The 21,874-nt window shown below is 46.3% G+C and overlaps 1 protein-coding gene across 1 annotated transcript; it reads left to right on the top strand.

The window, feature by feature from the left end:
* The first annotated feature begins 18,818 nt into the window (after window positions 1-18,818).
* GAS1 (growth arrest specific 1) lies at window positions 18,819-21,220 on the top strand. Its single transcript, XM_026518730.4, has one exon. It carries the CDS (start codon window positions 18,819-18,821, stop codon window positions 19,854-19,856), a length of 1,038 nt encoding a protein of 345 aa, XP_026374515.1. The 3' UTR covers window positions 19,857-21,220.
* The last annotated feature ends 654 nt before the right edge of the window (window positions 21,221-21,874 follow it).

Genomic DNA, 21,874 nt, shown 5'->3' with positions numbered 1-21,874 from the left:
GTGAGAGAAAAAATACCATAATTATATCTGTCAATGTCTGACCAGGAAAATAGAAACCATTCTGGGTATGTAAACTAAAAGTAATTTAATACCTTAAGTAGACGATAGAAGCTGAGACTGACCAGAACAGGAAATTTCTACCTCTCCAAGGCTGGAGGAATAGAGGGAAAGGTGTTGTCTGAGTCCAAGGCCAAAGTAACAAGAGGCAATGAGAATCGTGGCAGCCCGGTGGGTTCTGGAGGCATGGGAGAGATACAGTTTTTGTGGGGAATATTGCCGAAGGCAAAGAGGGAAGAGGGAAATGCCCTGGGTTCCACCTTCTTTCCTCCTCCACTAGCTCACCCCAGGACCTCCCATTAGCCAAACCCAGCTGGGGAGCAATTGATGGAGAAGCCCAGGAAACATAGGGCATAAGAATAAGCCTCCCGGTGATAGAGGACAGAGAATGGATCTGAGAGCAAAAGGCCCGGGTCTAGCACAGCGATGCAGTGTTAGCTTTGTCAAACTTAACACTGAATGTGAAATAAATCCAGGAAAAAGCACTGTTGCTCCCGACACATTATACCATGAGCACTCAATTCATTTTTATGCAGCATACCTATGCTGCAGCGCGTATCAGGATGACTCAAAGAAATCACCAACCAGCTCATACGCAAAATCAAGAAGAGGGGTATTTGAAATGGCATCACATAATTTTAGAGTTATTTCTCTCCAGTGTTGCCTAAACAATCAGAAAGGATTACTCTACACACATGTGATATTGTTGGAATCATTACCCTGAATCAAAGGCAGCGAGCTACTTAATCTTCATTCCCTTTTAGAAAAGCAAAGGTTGGCAGGCCTGGGAAACCGACAGCCTACAGAATGCATAGTTCCCACCAAGCCATTTTGCCCGGCCTTTTTACCAGTTCTGCAAGCTTATGGTGTCTGGCTTGTGGCTAGACCACAATTCTGACAGCAATTGGCAAGTGGGGGCTGTGCCAGGCTGACTTCACCGTGATGATATCACAGTTGGGTTGCCAGTCTCAACAGGCTGATGTCAAAGCCAGCCCATTCCTCCAACCTGCTCGGTCTGTTGGCTAAAATAATTGGCCAACATTCAGCCAGGGACTAAAGACCGAAGGATTATTTTAGGCACCAGTGGACTAGTTTCGCAGTACCAGCTGCCGTAAGCACCTTCGAATTTGTCACGTACAAGAAGGCAAGTTTTGGGAGTCAGACAGATCTAACTCCAAATCCCAGTTCTTTTGCTTACTAGTCATGTGGCTCTGGGCATTTCGAGTCTCTCATCTGTAAAATGGAAGAATGAGCTTAAGATTAAAGACACGGTGGTCATGTCAATCCAGGACTCTGTAACAGAGAGTCTGCGTTCAGCCAGTGACTCACGCTATAAATGCACATGTAAGTACAAAAGAATCGTTAACAATGGCAATCCAAGAAGGAGAGAGTTCTACAAGATGAAATTTTGGCTCAACCACTAAAATAAAATTACAATGTAAATGGACAAATCATTTGTCCACATGTGTTTAATTGACATGAGCTTGCCCGGCTCGAGACGAAAATGTTCCCTCGGCTGCTTATTGGGCAACTGACACTCAAGACTGGGTTTCCTGCATTTGCAGGTGGTGGTCCTGGTCCCCGAGGTCAGCAGCCTCTTGCCAAGGAACATTTCAAACTGGGTCACTAAATAGGAAGTCATTAACAATCCCGTTACCCTGGTTTCATTATTACTGAGAAGAATCAGTCCTATTAAAAATTTTTTACTTTCGGGACGCCTGGGTGGCTCAGTCAGCTAAGCGTCTGCCTTCGGCTCAGGTCATGATCTCAGGGTCCTGGGATCGAGCCCCACGTCAGGCTCCCTGCTCAGCGGGGAGTCTGCTTGTCCCTCTCCCGCTCCCCCTGCTTGTGCTTTCTCTCTGTCAAATAATAAATAAATAATCTTTATCTAAAAGAAAAAAATTTTTTTTTACTTCGGAGGAAGGAGCAGATTGTCCTGTCGTGGTTGTAAATGACATGGATGGACTCCTATTTGCCATAGTACAAATGTGGAGATTGCAAGATTACTTTTTGCCAATGCCACATCCTCAAGCTTCAAAATCTAAATATTTCCCTCCCTGTCTTTGTCCTTAGCCTCTCTGCTCCTCCTCCTGGTATTTCTTCCACCACCTGGGTACTCACACACACACCGATTGCTCACCATGAAACGAGACACACCGAATTATTTGAAGCACAGCACACAACAGGCCATCCTCCAAAATGTGATATGCATCCAAGTAATTATTTAAAGGATTTCGTTATTTCAAAATTCGAGAAATCTGCACATGAGGAGAGTCCAAAATTCTAGGCAACTGCTTTTCTTTCAGGGGGCATGTTGACATATTTGGCAAATAATTTCCAAAACACTAAGTGATGTCTGAAGTTGTTTTCTATCTAGACAATGTGTGTGGTTTGGAAATCACATTTGCGTGGCATGTTTTCTTAGACTGACTGGTTAGGTGACCAGAAATAAAAAGCATGTCCTTAAAAATTCCCTCTTCCAATGCCTATCTCCCACAATCAAGGGGGTTCAGTGCATTCCAGCTTTACTTTTTTTTTTTTTTTTTTTTTTTTTTGCTCTAACGCCCTGTGTGGCCTTGCTCAGTTTAGATTTGAACCCCGTTCAAAAAGCGCAAGTCCAGGAAAGCATTGTGCAAGAGCCATGTTTATGCTGTGTTTTACATTCTTAGCAATACTAGCCATTTCATCCATAAACATCAATCTAAATTTTATGAGATTACCCATCAACTTCTCAGCAAAAATGACAAATTGAAAGGCAAAAATCGAGAAAATAATAAAGAAATGTTTATGTAAGACAACAAGCACGAGGCATTGATCAACGTAGCGGAGCAAACATTTGTGGATTATCTACTTCAGACATTTCACCGCTGTTGTTAGGGGTTCGGAGGAACCACCAAAGTGAGCAAGACTCCAGACCCTCGCTCAGAAAAATCATATCGCAATCCTGAAGGCTTCGTTCTCCCCGAGCCTTTATCACATCCAACTTCAAATTATCAATCAGTAAGAAAATCACTGTATGGTCTCTATCAGAGGATATGAAGAAATTTATCTTTGAGAGCATAGTACGGCTTATGAACTGATTACTTCTGTTCCAAATGATCTTATTAAGCTTTCACGATGGGTAAAAGAAGTATAGTTTTGTTAACCAATTCCTCAAACTTCCTTACATTTATGAGTGAAATTTCATCACCACCATGATGAAAGTGAATGCTTATTGAGTCGATACTATGTGTCCGGCACTAACCCACTTCTAAGCATTTTACATGTGATAACTTTTTTTGTGCCCAGAATAGCCTTTGAGATTGGGTTCCAGTTATCTATTGTTATGGAGAACCAACTTGAACTTAGTGGCATGAAAGAACAACCATTTGTCTGTGCTCACAGATTCTGTGGGTCAGAAATGTTGACATGGAGGACTTGTTTCTAGCCCCCAGTGTCTGCGACCTCATCTGGGAAGACTTGAACAGCTGGAGGTGTCCTGACCAACGAGCTGAGGGCTAGAATCACCTGGATGCTTCTTCCCACATCACACAGGTCCAGCGCCTGGTGGGATGATTGAAGATTAGATCCAGGTAAAACTGTGGATTGGGGCACCTATACTCAGGTGATGTCTCCACGGAACTTGGGGATCCTCACAACATGGCAACCTCAAGTCCTTGAATTCTTATATGGCAGCTCTGGATTCCAAGGGCAAGTGTTCCCGTGAGCAAGGCAGAAACTGGATCACTCTGTATGACCTAGGCGTGGGAGCATTGCTTCCACCGTATTCTATGGGTTGGAGCAATTGTAACCTGCTCTGAGTCAAATGGAGGGGACGGAGACTTTCCTCTGGATGGAAGGAGTGCCAAACAATTTGTGACCACATTTTTTTAATGCTACAGATGTTCTTATTATTACCTGCATTCTACAGATGGGAAAAATGGGGCATGGAGATGCAAAGTAAGTTGTCCAAGACCTACTAATGGCATCCTTCCAGGTACTGTGTGATCTTCCTGGGCACTCGGCAGTATAATCCACATTCCTTATTTTTTCCATTCTCTTCTCAAATCCTCCCTCAATTCACGCTAATCAAGTTTCATCCACCATTTTACTCATCAAGGTCACTAATGACCGAAATCTTGCTCTACCCAACGATCACTTCTCAGTCCTCGTCTCATTAACCTTATGGCATCATGAGACTTGATTCATTGTTCCTTCTTTCAAAGCACTATTTCATTGGGCTTCACGCTTTCTTATTCCCCATGGTACTCCTCATTTGCTCCTTCTCTCTCTAACCTCATGCGTTTAGGGGATCTCATCCAGTGCCTCGATTCAAAATTGCATCCCTTGATTTGACATTTTAATGCCAGTCTTTCTCAAATTTCCATGTGTGTAGATTCACTTGGTTGTTCAATGAGCATCACAAACTTAACTTGTCCCAGGAGCACTTCTGACTTCCCATCCCCAAAACCTGGTCAGGCTTCGTCAGAAAAATCAGCTTAGAGTATGGAACACTCCAAAGGTGATGGGAAGGGGAGGAGATTTTGGCCTCCCCAACACCGTGCTTTGCCATTGGTGGGGCCTGGGGGGGCCATGAGGCATAAATGGAACTGTGAGTGGTGTTCATGTGGAACAGCTCCGTGACTCACTTCCACGAAGCCCCCGTCCTCACGGAGCTTGTTCCTTTCTTTCCAGAAGACTTCCCTACATAATGTAAGACGGATATTTAATTCAGAAGCATGTTCTTGAAACTGATTCCATGTCCAGAGAAAAGGGGCATGGAGGAGGGCATGAAAGAGACAGATGGCTAAAAGGGGGCAAGCTCAGTGACCTCAGACCATGATTTTACCCTATAATCCCAGACAGAGATGGAAAACAAGGATCGGCGTCCATCTCATGGTCTTAGCAACTGAAGATATAGGACTGGACCAACCAATAGGCAGTGAGGTGCTTCCACCCCTCTTTCGGGGAAGCATATAGTTACCCCTTGCTTCATGTTTTGTCCTCCATGGACCGCAGGGTCTTCCTCAGCTCTTTCTCTCTGCTTCTCTTACCAGCTAAGCTTGCCCCATTTGCACATGGCCCATTTCGTCAGTCAACCTTTAATCAGCCCCCCAAAGAGAGAAATCCGATTGGTGGCTAGATACCCATGGGTCGGCTGACCTTGAGTCAGATGCACTTATCTGTGGGCAGCGAGAGTGGGACCACCTAGGCCGGCAGGATCTGTGAGCTGCTGGGGCACTTCCCAGTGAAAGGGTCTATTTTCTAGTAAATTACAACCCATTGCAGATTGTGTAATTGCAAATAGCAATGGAGAAAGTTCATGTTTTTCTGATAAACACTCCCTGAGAATAACCTTACACATGCTGATTAGTGGAAATGAAAGAAATAGGAACCAAATATACTGGCATGAAAACATGGAGGGAAGGGACGAGGAGGAGGAAAGACAGGATTGAAATGAAAAGAGAAGAAAAGAAAATGTGGAAATCAGGAGGGAAAAACAGAATTCACCGAATGTCTCCCTGAATATGTGTGTACATAGGAGACCTGCCGATCAGTAGGGAAAGAATGAATCAGGTTTTTAGAGAACCAAAAAATGCAAAAGGGGAGAAAAATATTAGTTGGATTGCAGCCAGTTTCCGACTCCAGACGTCTGGAGCCAAGACAAGGAAAGGTGAGGGAGGAGCTGTCCTTTGCCACAGCTCTTGCCTCTGTAGGAGCTGGTTGCTGGGGATATTTACATTAAATTAACGTGGCTGGCTATGGCTGTGTTCAGCACTTGGGTACGCGGTTAAATAATCAGTGTGGTTTGGCTGCTGGTTTCTTTACTGTGGTTAAATAATTGGTGTTGTCTTGGTTGCTAGCTACTTTAAAAATGTATATGTGCACTTGTTTCTCTTTTTTCTTTCTCCTGAGCAATTTTGACAAGCCCTTGGCAGAAAAGTGGCTGACCAGCTTTTAAAGGGATGCTTTTTCTCCTTGTCACTTACGCTTCCCCCAAATACTGTTCAAGGATTTGAGAATCTTAAAGACTTTTCTTTTTGGAATCTAGATAAAGCACCCTATGTTAGGAAGGAATTCAGGTCACATCTTTTGTCTGTGGGATAGAGATAAGACTGAGCCTAAGGGCAACTGTGGTTTTCCAGAAATGCACTCCCTTCCTGTAAGGATCATTCACGAGGTTCTCAAATACACAAGAAGAACAGGGAAAGATCGTTTGGGTGACCACTGGATCAAGCAGCCCTGGGCCCAGGCATTTCCCCCTATGCTATTAATTGCTAGACCTCTAAAATTCAGAATGATCCTTGACACATAGTAGGTGTTCCCCGTCTGTCGCAGGAAGAGAAAAACAATGCATAGTCATAATCTAGGATGGCACGACTTGTATTCTAGAAGGTTGCTTCATTTAGTCATTTTGTTGGTGCGTTGAATAAGTGTCCAACTACCACAAACTGCTCTGCCCTGAGACCCCAGGAGACTTTCTTCTCCAGATGGCTCTGTCCCTTCTCGTATCTTCAAACCTACCTCCGACTCCAGGCAAATAACGATCAGGGCAATTAATCCTCTCTCGGCAATGAACTGACTGAGACAGCTGGATCAGAAACAGCGCAAGTTCAGGGACAGGTATCCACCTGACATACCCAACAAATGCAGCTATGTACGTATATAAATCACGGGTAAAGGCAGCCTTCAGCGGCTCCTCAGAAACCCACAAGGTTCTCAGGGTTCTGCACGAGGAGGAGCCCAATGTTTCAAGTTTGAAGTCAGATACAGAGAGGAAACTGGTGTTTTGGAGTGAGAAGGTGGTGAGGTAATAGCCAAATTTACGTCCTCAAAAATAGCTTAATACCATGACAGTTCCCAGTCCAGAACATACGTCTCGTATCAATTAATCAGTGGTCACTCAGATACAAAATTTTGAGATTTTTTCCTTTTCGTGGTCTATCTCAAGGTAGGATGAGGGCGGAGGGTAGGAGAAGTTCCTGAGATTTTAAAGGGATTTGGGGAGGATTCTTCAGAAGTCGTTGCTTTTGCCATCTTAGGAAGACGTCTTTCCCTTTACAAAAGATACTCGTTAGCACCTTTTTTGACAGCTACTGATCAAGTGGAGGAAAGGTGTCACAAAAGGCTTTAAGCAGTCACGTTAGTACCGTGGTGGGTGTTATGGAAGCAAGGTGGGGTGATGGCCTAGGGTGACCACGTTGGGACATCTCTTTCTGGGTGCTCTCACTAGTTAGGTGGGTGATGTTGGATCACTCAGCCTTTTTGAACTTAAATGTCTTCAATCTTTACCTTGTTAATTTTCTGAAAACTTAACGATGTATGTCTTACACATAGTAAGAGAAATTAAAATGAAAGCTACAATGAGATATAATTTTCACCTATCAGATTGGCAAAGATCCAAAAGTTCAGTAACATGCTGTGTCAGTGATAATGTGAGAAGACAAACGCTCTCATATGTTGGCATAGCTTTGAGGAAGAGTATCTGGCCCATTACAATTTAGAATGAACCTTCTCTTTGATTCAGTAATTCCACTCCTTAAAGTGTATCCTCTAGCTGTATTAAAGTACTGATAAAATGACAAATGTGTAAGGTTATTCATGGCCACATTGAAATAACAAAGGACTGGAATTTAAATGTTTCTAAATAAAGAACTGGCTAAATAATGTATGGAGGGGGAAAAAAACTCAAATGGAATACTATACACTCATTAAAAAAGATAAGTAATATGTCAGCACTTTATGAAGTGATATGGAACAGTGTCTAAGATATACTTTAAAAAAAAACAAGGCAAAGATCATTGTTTAAAATATGTATTTACATACATATGCATAATTTCCAAGAATGCATACAGGGAATCAATAATGATGGTTGAGGGAAGTGAGTGTGCAGATGCAAAGATGAGTGGAGGCTTTCTGGATACCATGCACTTTTTAAAACCTTGTATGTTTTATACTATATGCATATATTGTCTATACAAAAATACATTTAAAAATTTTTAAGTAAAATAAACTAGAAAGCAGGGGCGCCTGGGTGGCACAGCGGTTAAGCGTCTGCCTTCGGCTCAGGGCATGATCCCTGCGTTCTGGGATGGAGCCCTACATCAGGCTCTTCTGCTATAAGCCTGCTTCTTCCTCTCCCACTCCCCCTGCTTGTGTTCCCTCTCTCGCTGGCTGTCTCTCTGTCAAATAAATAAATAAAATCTTAAAAAAAATAAATAAAAATAAATAAACTAGAAAGCAAACCAAAAAAAAAAAAAAGTGAAAGGAGCTTTGGTAATTAAATGTGTGTCCATGGGGCACCTGGATGGCTCAGTTGGTTAAGCGTCTGCGTTCAGCTCAGGGCATGATCCCAGGGTCCTGGGATCGAGTCACCGCATCGGGTTCCTTGTTCAGCGGGGAGCCTGCTTCTCCTTCGGCCTGCTGCTTCCCCTTGCTTGTGTGTGTCTCTCTCTCTGTCAAATAAATAAATAAAAACTTAGGAAAAAAAAATGTGTGTCTCTGCACGAAGCAAAGGTATCAAGTATTAAGTACCCTAATGAGGAGAACATTTGAAAAGAGTGCTGACCCAGGCAAGAGCTCAACAAATATTTCTGGGACGGATAACTAATTATATGGATGATTATGCCAATATAAATTGTTAACCATTTGGGGAGGAGTGTACAATTTTGGATTCAAAGCACACGTATGGCCTCACTTAATTTTTTCTATAGACAAAAGAGAAATACTGAATGGGGAAGCTTTAAGTATTGAAGCTATAAATGAAAGGATTTGCCTTGAGATGCCTTCTAGATAAAGCAGAGTGCTTCCAGGGGGGTTTCAGGACAGTGAAAGTACTCTTTGTGACGCCGTCATGGTAAATACTTGGTAAATAAATTACATAGTAAAATAAGTTTACATGGTAAATAAATAAATAAATGCATTTATCAAAACCCCGAGAATGTACAACACAAAGAGTGAACCTTAATGTAAACTAAGGGCTATAGTTAGTAATAATGGACCAACATTGGTTCATCAATTGTAACAAACGTACTATGGTCATAAAAGATGTAAATAATAAGGCAAACTGAATCTAAGGAAGGGAAGAAGAACAAAGCTGGAAGACTTTTTAAAAGGCTTCAGCTTTCTGGCACATACAGTAGGCACTCATTAAATGTCTGTTGGCTTCAATTGAATGAAATTCAGTGAGAAATGAGCAGGTGAATGTGAAAGCAGATTTAAAACTCAGGAAGAGTGCGACCTCATTAGTGATGTGTTTGCTAAAGTCCTGGCATACACATTTCACTAAAAGAATTAGATGGCTGTAATCTTGATCAATCATTAAGATCACAGATTTTTTTCCCAAGACACTATGACAATTATATATTTTCAGTAATAAATATGTAAACAATTCTAATGCATGCCCCCCAAAATTACTTGAGGAAAATTAACTCATACTCACAAATCATACTAGCTCATTGATAGATATGTTTTTGTCGTTGACAGGGTTTTTGGGGGGGAAAGCCTATAGTCTTTCTATAGATCCTTACAAGATTTTTAGAAAAGCTGATTAAAACAATTCTTACAAATTGATATTTTTATTTACAGAACAGTTTATTTAGATTTATCAAATAATTATGCAAAAAGTTTCTTCCTGATATCAATAGCGAAAAAAACAGATTTTGAAACAAGGCCTGGCGTGGCTTTGAAACATTCTGTAACGCCCATTGTAGAATTGGCCCCAATTATTTTTGAACTTAAGGTGTAATGTGCAAATGCGTACAAGGTGCTATCTTGGAAAAATCACTCTTTGTAGGAAGCTGTCCTGCCAACTGCAAGCCTCAGAGGTGGAGAGAGGGTGTGCCTCGCGTGCTGTATATAGAACTGGCCATTGGAGCTTTCCATCTCTGTTTCATTAATATCTCTTTTTCAGAGAGTGTGAAAGTCAGGTTTCCTGTGAACTGGAGCTCCCACTGATTTTGTGGGATTTCCTCTTGTTATTAGACGTTGAAACGCAGCCAGGATCTTGATCTCTGGAGTCCCAAAGCCATGGTGTGGGGCACGTTTTCAGCCCTTTCGAGAACAGCTGCTCTGTCTGCTCTGCTTGTGAGTCAGGAAAGGCCAGGCTGTGTTGTCAGTTTCCATCCCGGATCATGAACAACGTTCTTTGAAGAATCGAAAGTTTGTCTCTTACATTTCTGTTCCTCTTCCCACAGTGGTGAATCCTTGAATTCCTGCACCTAACAACTTATGTCAATTCAAAGCCAGAGAAAACTAGTATCAAGTGGTGTAGAGCTTTTTCAATCAACTGCTGTGAAAGACCAGCTTATTGTTTCTACTGCAGATAGATACTTTTGTAAAACAGAGTAAAAGTAAGTTACTAGGAAAAAGAAATGATACCTACAAAACAGAAGCATTTTAATTCGATTCAACAGACATAAAATGGCTCTTCCAAGTTGCTGAAAAGTATCTGAATGCTCACTCCACGTTCCCATGGGCCCCTGAGGAACAGTCCACAGACCAGCGCTCACCTGCGGAACAGGCTGTTTGAGCCCAGGTACGAGGATGCCTTTCCTTCTGGAGACAGCCTGGGTCTGCCTGCCCCCCTTCCTCCCTGCCCCTGCTAAGGGACATGGGCACATGACCCAGACTGAATGAGGTTCCAAGGCTTTGCCTAAACCGTCTTGGGAAAAAAGCAATTATTTCTATGGCAACTGCTAGAAAAAACATAGCATTCACATTTTAGCTAGACTAGTGAGTGGGTGCTCACGTGGTATCTCATTGTTTTCTCGTTTTCCTTCATCCGACTACTAGTTAATTTAAACATCTTTTCACTTGCCTGTTGCCATTTGGATTTACAACCCTGTGAATTACCCGTTTACATCTTCCCTCGTGTTCCCCTAGACTATCTTTTCTGTAAAGTTTGTAGGAGCCCTTCGCTTATTAGAAAAATTAGTCTTTTGGCATTCACCCGATAAATATTCTTGCCAGATCTGTGTGTCCCTTAACTTCGTCCTGGTATCTTTTCCATATTTTTAAATTTTTTTATGTAGTCTAATATGTATGTTTTTCTTCCACATCTTCTGATTTTCCAGTCTTGATTATAAGAGTCTTCCTAAATTCCACATTATGTTTGTCATAACGGTGATTTTCTCATTTGTTTGCCTTACATGGAACTTTTTATCTGGAATTTATTTTTACATTTCCTTCTAAACAGGTGACCAGGTTTGCCAGTATCATTTATTGAAGAGACTATACTTTTCCCACTGATTAAAGCATAACCTTTGTGAGATTTATATATGGCAAAGGTGGTGATTTAATTAGCCTTAATAATTCAATCAATGTGGAAATACCATTTTACACTTAAAAACTTCAGAACTTTAACATATTCTTTATTCTTTCAGAGCCTCTGTTCCCTTTTCTATAGTATAAGTGCTGTGGACTAGTCCTGAGATGGCCCATTTAGAAAACAAAAAGTTCTGACTTTTCATTCATCCAACCCATCAAGTATTTCATTGACTGCGGCAGGGGGTACATATCAATAGGCGGGGGATGTAAGGAGAAAGGGAGAGTCCGGGTAGATCTCCAGTCCAAACAGTTGGATATAATGGAAAATATGTGTGATTATCTATTGTAACATAATAAACCACCTCAAAACTTCGTGGCTTAAAGCAACATTTTTTGTTATTTCTCTTGATTCTTTGAGTGGACTGCCTCAGCTGTCCTCGGGTGAGACCAGCACAGGTGAGACAAGCACAGGGTCAGATGAGCGAAGTGTCTAGGATACAGAATTTACGAGGTACTCATGCTTGAGGTCCCTGCGACCCCACTGCACTCAGAGTGTTTCCTTAAATGTTATGCCTCGATGCCCCACTCACTTCATCCCATTTGAGCCTGATCTTGAGTTGAGGTTTCCCTCATGTGCTTTTGTCAGGTGGCAGCTGGGGTTCTGCTGGACTGGGTGAACATCCAAGACAGCTTCTCCATCACGTGTCTGGCGCCTTCTTTACTTGCATGGCTGAATAAGCTGACCAGGCATCTCTTTCTCTGTCTGTGTATCCTCCTCACATGGCCAGTTTGGCTTTCCACATAGCCTGGCAGTCTCAGCTTTCTTACAAGGAGGTCAGATTTCTTAAATGGTGACTGCCTTCTACAAAGCGAACATTCTAAGAGGTCCAGGTAGAAGCCGTAGAGCTCCATGTGGCCTCGCCTGCAAGGCCCAGAAAGTCAGTCACTATCATTGTATTCCTTGTATTCTGTTGGCCAAAGTCACTAAGGTCACCCAAGATTTATGGGGAAGGAAATGAGACTTTCTCTTGATCTGAGCAACACGGATATAAAGGGAGGAAGAAAATCGATGGAGAAAAAATTTTGAAGAATATCTACCACAGAAAGACGGGGAACAAACAGGTGTGGGAGTGGGAAGTCAGAAGTGCTCCTACAACAAGTTAGGTTTTCAAGGCTCATCGAACAACCAAGTGAATTATACACCTAGAAATCAGAAAAAGACTGGGAATGAAAATTTCCAATCAGGAGATATAATTTAGAATCCAGGCATTGGATGAGATCACCTAAGGAGTGGGTTTAGAGATAGAAGAAGCCACCAAGGAGTATAACGGGGAACAGAGGAGTATGAAGACAACTGAAGGGGCACTCTGTAAAGAAGAGGTGAGCAGCCATGTCACAGGAGGCTGTGAGGTCAGATAAAATGAAGTCAGGGGAAGCGACCGTTGGGTAGAACAAGATTTCGGTCACTAGTGACCTTGATGAGAAAAATGGCGGGATAAAACTTGATGATAGTGAATTGAAGAGAGAGTGGAAAAAGCAAGTAAAAGTAAGTTTTTCAAGGAATTTCATAGAAGTGGGATCGTTAGTGAGTGGGCAGTTGGGGTCTAGGAAGGGTTTGTTTTTATTTTGTTTTGTTTTGCTGTGGTTTTAAGATCAGAGAAAGTATAGCCAATTGTAGGTGGCTGGGAATTAATGGTGTGGTAGGAAGGGAGCAGAGGCTGCAGAGGGAGAATCAATTGCAAAGCAAAGTCTTGAGTAGCTGAGAGGTGACAGGACTGAAACAAGTCAACTGGGAAGACAGGAGGTGTTGGTCAGTGAAATAATGGTTGAATTAGAAATTCTGAGTCAGACTTTTTCCAGGTGACGCAGTTGTGTTAATGCCTAGGTCTAGGGTAAGATTAGGAGCTGGGTGTTTGGAGGTGAGGAAGTCAAGGAACGAAGAGGCCAAGATTGTCTTGAATGATAAAGAGCAGTCTGGAGAGAAGCACGGGAGCCAGACGCTAAAACTGTGAGGAAGTACACGCCTGAGAGAATTAAGCCTGAATGCCCAAAGGCATGTGTGTAGCCCTGTACTGTGTCAACGGAGCTGACCTAGAACTACGTTTCCCAGAATTCCCTGCAACATGATGCCGTGTTGGTGTTGGCCACAAGGCAAACTTTGCACCAGATTTGGAAGGAGGAAGTGAAGCAACAGCCCCATTATCTTTATCCGGTGCAGGTAGTGGAGGGCCCCAAGCACTGTGGCAGCCTTCACCGTCATTGTTGATTTGAAGCTCCCCTTGGTGGGCATGTGCCTGCACCTGGACTTAAACTTCCTCAGCTCTCTTCCGCCCTCCTGCTTTGCCTCTCCCAGTCCCAGACAAAGTATACGTCAGCTCCACAGCAAAGGACGCCAGCTTCCCCTGTGGGTCACCCCATGTGGCATCAAGGTTGGAAGTAATGAGGGAGACACCAGTTCCAGTTCATCCCCTTCGGCTCTAGTTCTCCTCATGGGTCCCAGTTTGTCCCAGCATTCCTCCACAACTGCCTACCTGGCCGACCACACTGGATTCAGGCTCGACAACAGACTCAAAAGGAACAGACTGCACCATCTTGCTGCCCCAGCTCCCACAATTGTGGGTGGCCACCACTCCATACCAATCCTTCATCTGTCTCACTCAGAGACTTCTCTGGTCAAGCTCTGGCCCATACGGCATCCACTGTAAGCAACAGACATACTTCTCTCCTCTGCGTCCGGAGTGGTACTGGTCATGTACCATCCTGGAGAGGATTGAGGACATGGCCACTCAACTCATCTGTCTTCTGTGGTTCCCGTGAGCAATCTTGGTTGGGAAGGGCTATCGGTGATGGACAAGTCAGTAGGTGGCTCTTGGAGAAGCTAACAGATGCCAGTCAGGGAAGTTAGAGACGTCTCCAGGAAAGGGGGAAGAGAATGGTTTGGAGAAACAACAGGCCTATGGACTCCACTTCAACGTCTGGTGGACTGTGGGCTGCGGAAGAAAACTCAGCCAGGACTTCTATCTGTAAAGTGGAAGCTGTGCCTAGGAGAGCCAGCCAGCTGGGCTCGCCCCTCCCCTGTGCACACGCCCCAGCGTTATTGACATGTAATTGACATATAACATTGTATACATTTAAAGTATACAATGTGACAATTTGATAAACATATATTGTGCAATGTGTACCACAGTAAGGGCAGTTAACACAACATTCGCTTCATATAATTACCCTTTGGTTGCTATTATTATGGTGAGAAGATAAAAGCTTTACTTTTATAGCAACTTTCAAGTACTTAACACAGTATTATTAACTACAGTCACCATGCTGCCCCTTAGATCCCCAGAACTTACTCATCCTGTAACTGAAAGTTTGCCCCCTTTGACCGACATCTCCCCATTTCCCCAACCCTCAGTTCCTGGCAACCACCATTCTACTGTTCCTATGAATCTGGATTTTTAAGACCCCACCTGTAAGTGAATTCATGCAGTATTTGTTTTTCTCTTTCTGACTTACTTCACTTGGCATGATGCCTTCAAGGGCTATCCGTGTTGATGCAAATGGCAAGATCTTCTTCTCTTTGGCTGAGTAATATTCCATTATACACACACACACACACACACACACACACACACACACACACCACATTTTCTTTATCAATTCTTTGTCCACCGACAGATACTTAGGCCCTTTCCATACCTTGGCTGTTGTGAATAATCCTGCAATGAACATGGGGTGCAGGTATCTCTTTGAGATACTGATTTTATTTCTTTTGGTTATATCCCCAGAAGTAAGATTGCTGCATCATAGGGTAATTCTATTTTTAATTTTTTGAGGAAACTCCATACTGTTTTCCACAGTGGTCGCCCCCATTTATATTCCCACCAACAGTGCACGAGAGTTCCCTTTTGTCTACATTCCGGCCAGCATTCGTTACCTCTTGTTTTTTTGATGATAGTCATTCTAACAGGTGTGAGGTGAGAGTCCATCATGGTTTTAATTTGCTTTTCCCTGATGATGAGTGATGTGGAGTGCCTTTTCATGCATTTTTTGGCCATTTGTATATGTTCTTTGGGAAAATGTCTATTCTAACCGTCTGTCATTTATATGTATATTTTTGCATATACATGTAGCTTGCAAATATTTTCTTCCATTCCATAGGTTTCAGCTGGGATTTAGAGCAAGAAGGTGAAGGTCCAGCCCAGAAAGCAGGTTGAGGATACAGGAGATTTTGTTGAGAACACATTGAGAGCTCCAGTGGAAGTGGGGTATTTTCAGGTGGGGGGTTGCTCATGATGAGAATTATGTCAGTTTAAGAGATGTACAGAGTAATATGGGGTTTAGTGGCTGGGTGGTGAGAGATGGCTTGAAAGTCCGGTGGTTATGAATGAACACCTGGATGTCAGACAGTGGTACTCACAGTCGCAGGGGCTTCTGGGAAAGGGGGTTCATTCATTCTCCTAGCTCATCGGAACCTCCATCTCAGCCTTGGTCTATCAGGCAGCTGGCTCCTCCACAGGTCTAGAGCGCCATCAGCCTGGGATGGAGGTGTCCCCAGAGCATGCAAAATTCTTGGGACTCCCTTAAATCCCACTGAGAGCTGAATTAAAGCCAGGTTGGGCAAGTTTTGCAAACAACAACAAGCATGTGGACCTCTAGAGTAGTGGTTCTCACAGTTAGGTCCTCAGACAAGCCGCAGTAGCAGCACCCCCTAAGAACTTGCTAGAAATGCAGATTCTCAGGCCCCATAAGCCCTACTGGATCAGGAACTCCAGGAGCAGGCTCAGCCATCTGGGTTTTAACAAGACCAACCTGCAAGTCTCATGCTCACTAATATTTGAGACCCACCGTTCTAAAGGAACTCAACAAACATTAGTTTAAAAATGAGGCTGAATGTTGACCTTGTCCTTATAAGCCTAAAATCACAGAGCATTCAAGATAAGAAGACTTGATTTCATGTCTAATCTGGCCTCGAACCTTACATGTGAAAGCTCCAAGTCTCAGAGAAGGAGTGTGACTCGTCCAAGCCCTCCCGGCAGGACTGAGCCAACTAACTCCAAGTAACAACACACCCAAAGCCTGGGAAATAGTTGTTTTGATGGGGTACACAGTTGCAGCCTTTCTATTTAAAAACAAAACAAAACAAAAAACCAAAACCAAAACCAAAGCACACACACAAAAAAACAAAAAAAAAAAAACAAAGCAAAAAACCCCCACGGAGATATAGACACATAGATGATCGATAGATTTGTGTTTTCTGTACTGTACTCAAGTCAGAACGGCATGTTCTGCCTTACCTCAACCTACTGCTTTTAAAGTTCTTTAATTTTTTATTTTTGGGGGGTGCGGAGCTGCAGCTTCCTAAGGCAGACAGCCCCAGAGCAATGCATCAGTCTTCCCAGCAGCGCGAGGCTTTTTTTGCAGCCTGATTAATCTCTCCGCGCCGAAGCTCTGTTCTGACTTTTGCCATTTCTAATTCACTGGGCCTCCCGGGAGAGGCGGACAGCCGAACGCTGCGCGCACTGGAGCCCCGGCTCCCTCTGCTTCTGGAGAGAAGATTTAGCCTTAATTTTTGTGACAGATGGAGTTGATAGTCTCTCCACGGAAAGGGGAGGGAAAAAGCGCCAGTTTTTGACAGGCCACAGAAGCCCGGTGCCTCTGGTGGTAGAAGGCTGCATTGCGCCGCACTTAAGGTAGTTTTCAAACTCCCGCGCCTGGGTTGCCCGGGCTGCTCTGCCGGGGCGGGTTCCCTTAACCAAGGGAGGGATTGAAACACACACTTTAATAGAAACCTTGGTGCGTGCCAATTTATCCCCTTCCTTTATGTTCTGACTGCGGCCATATGGTGCTGCTCAACATTCCTAAAGATTTTTAATACTATAATTATTTTTTCATCGCCCTCCGAGTTAGAAACTTACATTCCTAAAAAAATTAATCTGGTTGATTTGGGTTTCTGTCTTGCAATTGACAATGATGCCTGGCTCAAGAGCCATACCTGCCGGAGCGGCAAAGGGGGGCCGTGTGCTGGGGCGGGGGCGTTGTAAATATCTCATCAGCATCCCCCTCACTGAAATGTGTGGCTCTTTCTTGTGTGCGTTTGGGTTTTCTTTTGTTCTTCCTAAGTTTGAAAGTTCAACATTAAATACTCTTATCCCCCCCCCCACACACACACCCAGCCCCTAACTGTGATCAGGTCCCAAAGATAAGGAACTAGAAAAAAAAAACTGAATTCTGAACGTAGTCGAAAGCACAGATGGGAGCCAGGGAGAATTAATAAAACTATCCAAAAAAAAAAAAAAAAGGAAAAAAGAACCCAACAAAAAGGCCTGTGGCCCGAGCCGGATGCAAACAGCTGCCCCTGAGCCCTGCCCGCTGGGTCTGAGCGCGAGCCGGGGCTCCATATCCGAGCCTCCTTAAGAGTAGGAGGAGCTCCCAGGCCTCTGTCAGGCTCCTTAAGCCGTTTCTTTCAAGCCCTGAATGCCTGAATGTGAGCTGCCCACCACCCTCCCCTCCCTCCCCCACTCCGCAACCCCACTCCACTCCAGCGGCTCGTAAAAAAAAAAAAAAAAAAAAAAAGTTTCAACAACAACAGGCAGGACCAATAGCATCTCGAAAAGCCGGGAAAGGGGGCCGAGCAAAGGGCGAAAGAGAGTGGAGAAAGGAGAAAGCGGGCAGGCTCGGAGCGCGCGGGGCCGGGGCTCGGCGAGCTGGAGGAGCGTTGCTAATGTTTTTGTTTGTTTGCTTTTCCATGCATGCATAATGAGGGGGCACCGCGGCACCACGCGGGGGCTCCCGGCCCACTTTTGTATTTAAAGCCTCGCAGCCAGCGAGTCCGCAGCCGGGCTCAGCGGATCCGCTCCCCGGGCCCCTTGTCACCCGAGAAGCCGCCGCCGAGGGAAGCCCGGGAGCCGCTCCCCGGCCGCGCCGAGTTTCTTGTTCTCCCCGCGCCGCCCGGAAAGGGCTCCCCGGAGCTTGGCGAGGCCGGGGTCGCCGCGGGCGGAGGGGGAGGGGACGCGGGCGTCCGGGCCGCGGGAAGGCGGGCAGCGCACTGACGCGAGCCAGGAAGCGGCGCGATGCGAGAGCCCGCGGCGGCGGCGGCTGCAGTGGCGGCGGCGGCGCGGCGCTGAGCCCTGGAGGAAGGAGCCGCCGCGGCCGCACAACGGATCTGCAGGCGCGGAGCAAAATGCACCCGCGGCGCCGCGCGGTCCTGCAGCCCCGCCGCGGCCCCGCGGCCCGCAGCCCCCCGGGGCGGCAGTGAGCGCCTCCCGCCACCGCCCGGGGCCGACCGGAGGGGCTCTTCGCGGCTGTGCTTTTCTGGGAAGCCACCAGAGCCCGAGCAAGCGGGCAGCCGGACCTTCTGCGAACGGCGCGGCACCAGTGAGCGGCGCGCATGGATTTATGAAAACACTCATGCAAGAAGTTGGCAGGACTGGGGCAAACTTTTCCACCGGCTCCGCGTCCGCCGCTGCCCGCGCCTCGTCTCCTTTCCCCTCCTCACCCGGCGGCCGCCGCTGCCCGCGATGGTGGCAGGGCTGCTGGGCGGCGGCGGCGGGGCCCGCGCGGGGACCGTGCCGGGCGCCTGGCTGTGCCTGATGGCGCTGCTGCAGCTGCTGGGCTCGGCGCCGCGGGGCTCGGGGCTGGCGCACGGCCGCCGCCTCATCTGCTGGCAGGCGCTGCTGCAGTGCCAGGGGGAGCCGGAGTGCAGCTACGCCTACAACCAGTACGCCGAGGCGTGCGCGCCGGTGCTGGCGCAGCGCGGCGGGGGCGACGCGCCGGGGGCCGCCGCCGCCGCCTTCCCGGCCTCGGCCGCCTCGTTCTCGTCGCGCTGGCGCTGCCCGAGCCACTGCATCTCGGCGCTCATTCAGCTCAACCACACGCGCCGCGGGCCCGCCCTGGAGGACTGTGACTGCGCCCAGGACGAGAACTGCAAGTCCACCAAGCGCGCCATTGAGCCGTGCCTGCCCCGGACGAGCAGCGGCGGCGCGGGCGGCCCGGGCGCGGGCGGGGTCATGGGCTGCACCGAGGCCCGGCGGCGCTGCGACCGCGACAGCCGCTGCAACCTGGCCCTCAGCCGCTACCTGACCTACTGCGGCAAGCTCTTCAACGGGCTGCGCTGCACCGACGAGTGCCGCACGGTCATCGAGGACATGCTGGCCGTGCCCAAGGCGGCGCTGCTCAACGACTGCGTGTGCGACGGCCTGGAGCGGCCCATCTGCGAGTCGGTCAAGGAGAACATGGCCCGCCTGTGCTTCGGGGCCGAGCTGGGCAACGGCCCGGGCAGCAGCGGCTCGGACGGGGGGCTGGACGACTACTACGACGAGGACTACGACGACGAACAGCGCGCCGGGGGCGCGGGCGGCGAGCAGCTGCTGGACGACGACGACGGCGTCCCGCACCCGCCGCGCCCGGGCGGCGGCGCTGCAGCGGCGGGCGGCCGCGGGGACCTGCCTTACGGGCCCGGGCGCAGGAGCAGCGGCGGCGGCCGCTCGGCGCCCGGGGGCGCCTGGACCCTTCTCGCCTCCATCTTGCTGCTGCTGCTGCTCCCGCTGCTCTTTTAGCCCTCGCGCCCCCCGCCGTGGGCTGCGGGAGGGCCCGCGCTGGGGCACCTGTGGCTGGGGGACAGAGGGGATGGTTGGGATACTTTCCAAAACGTGTTGTGAGTAGACTCTGCCTAGCGGGTCACCCCTTCACGACTCTTGGCACTTCTCCCGTGTCCTCTCCCGAACATGACTTCTTGGACATCCTCCCCTGCCCCCATTCCAGGCTCCAGAAACTCCCAGCTCATCTGCCCGCAGGAACCGGCCTAGCTAGGGTTTAGGACGCCCGGGATGGAATGGGCGGGGATGGGGGGAGTACAGAACCATAGTTTGGACTCGGAAGAGAGGATACCGACCTGTGGGGCCCTAACAGTTTCAAGGGAGCGGGATTGGAGCTGGAGTTTGAAGGAGGATTTACATTTGCAAAAGGGGCTGTTTATTAGCATATTTGCTGCGCATGGGGCGGGGTGGGGGGCGCGAGGGGGGGGGAGTGCCGGTGTCGAGTTTTATTGTGGCCAGTGAGGACATTGCAATCCTGAGTAAACAGAAAAGTCCCACTACCAATTCCTGTGTTTACTCTCGGTCAGCGCTCAGAATTCTGTTTGGGCGGGGGAGGAGGGATAGGAAGGGGTTAATATGCCTGAATTAGTTTGGGATAACTTTGAGCCCTTGACCTTAATTTCTTTGCCACCACTCTGATCTCTTCACACATTTCTTAGGATTAAGGGTCAAAAAATGCTGAAGAGTTGCTAGTGGTTGAACAATGCAACTTTTAATGTAAAAGAGCTCTGCACTGCCATCTATGAAAGCCTCTTCATGATGTTTGTCTTGTTGTCATTTTTGTTCTTTACATCAAGAAATTGTATGTACAAATATGCGGAGAGAATATATCGCCTCTGCTTTTATCAGGGTGCTAAACCCTGGTACTTCTATATAAAGTGTATTAAAACTGGGATTTGTTACCAGTTGCTGTACTTTGTATATAGAATTTTTATAAAGTGTATGCTTCAGAAATAATTTATTTTTAAAAAGAAATTAAAATTTTAAATCTGCAACCACGTTACACCTTTCCTCCCTGAAATGTATAGAATCCGTTTGTCACCGGGGATCCAAACCCACCGTCCATTGTGAAGTGTGCTCTATCTAGAACAGTCTTAAAATGTACAGTGTATTTTATAGATTTGAAGTTAACATTGTTATTTTCAAGAGGATTTATGGACATTGTAGAAATGTATAAATGCATTTCCAAACTGCCTTAAACATTGTATTTTTATAGACATCCTTAAAAAAAAAGTCCTATGTTTTAAGTAACTATGGCTTTGTGTATTTTTTGTTATTTGTTTTATTAAAATGTGTACATCAGTAAAGAGTTTTTAAATAATGAATATGGTGTAGTTACTTTCCAGAGTTACATTGTGGTTTACCCAATAAGGGGTAAGGAGGGGGGTGGAGGGGCCACTGGGAATCTATCAACCATCAACTGAAATTAAAATACAGTACAAGACAAGAACTGAGGGCTATTATTTCTGCCTCTAATTTAATGAACAATTAGACATGTGTAAATGAAGCAGCTAAAAAGATATAACCCACTGGCCTGCATTGGTTTTTACATTTGTGGAGAGAATTCACTAAATAGTGTCCTCCCTACATAGTTTGGGGATAACCCAGAGGTCTCTCTCCCCTCCCCCCTTTTCCACGGGGAGCCCCCAAGCCCCTCCTCCAGGAGTGTCCTATCTGGCTATAGACATTCTCCTACAATCAAACATGCCAATAACATCTGTTACCAATAGATCTTAGGAAACCTGGCACACCCTTCAAAGTCATTTTCACACTTCGGGTGAAAAAGTACAAAATTTTGTTACAAAACATTCAGGCGGGCAAAAGTAAACACACTGGGGAGAGGAACAATCACCAGAACTTGTAATATTGTTGTGAGGAGTTGTTTAGCAGTGGGCTGAAGGCTGGGTTCCTGCCAGAGCTACTGATCTACACTCAAACGCCCTTAGATAAATAATTACACTCTTAAGCTGTGTCGAGTG

The sequence above is a fragment of the Ursus arctos genome, unplaced genomic scaffold, assembly GCF_023065955.2.
Source record: "Ursus arctos isolate Adak ecotype North America unplaced genomic scaffold, UrsArc2.0 scaffold_33, whole genome shotgun sequence".
Lineage (NCBI taxonomy): Eukaryota > Metazoa > Chordata > Mammalia > Carnivora > Ursidae > Ursus > Ursus arctos.
The sequence above is the reverse complement of the archived record's forward strand: the minus strand, read 5'-3'. Positions and strand labels throughout refer to the sequence as shown.

Coding starts and splice junctions, on each gene's coding strand:
- GAS1 (XM_026518730.4), top strand. CDS start 18,819: ATGGTGGCAGGGCTGCTGGGCGGCGGCGGCGGGGCCCGCGCGGGGACC.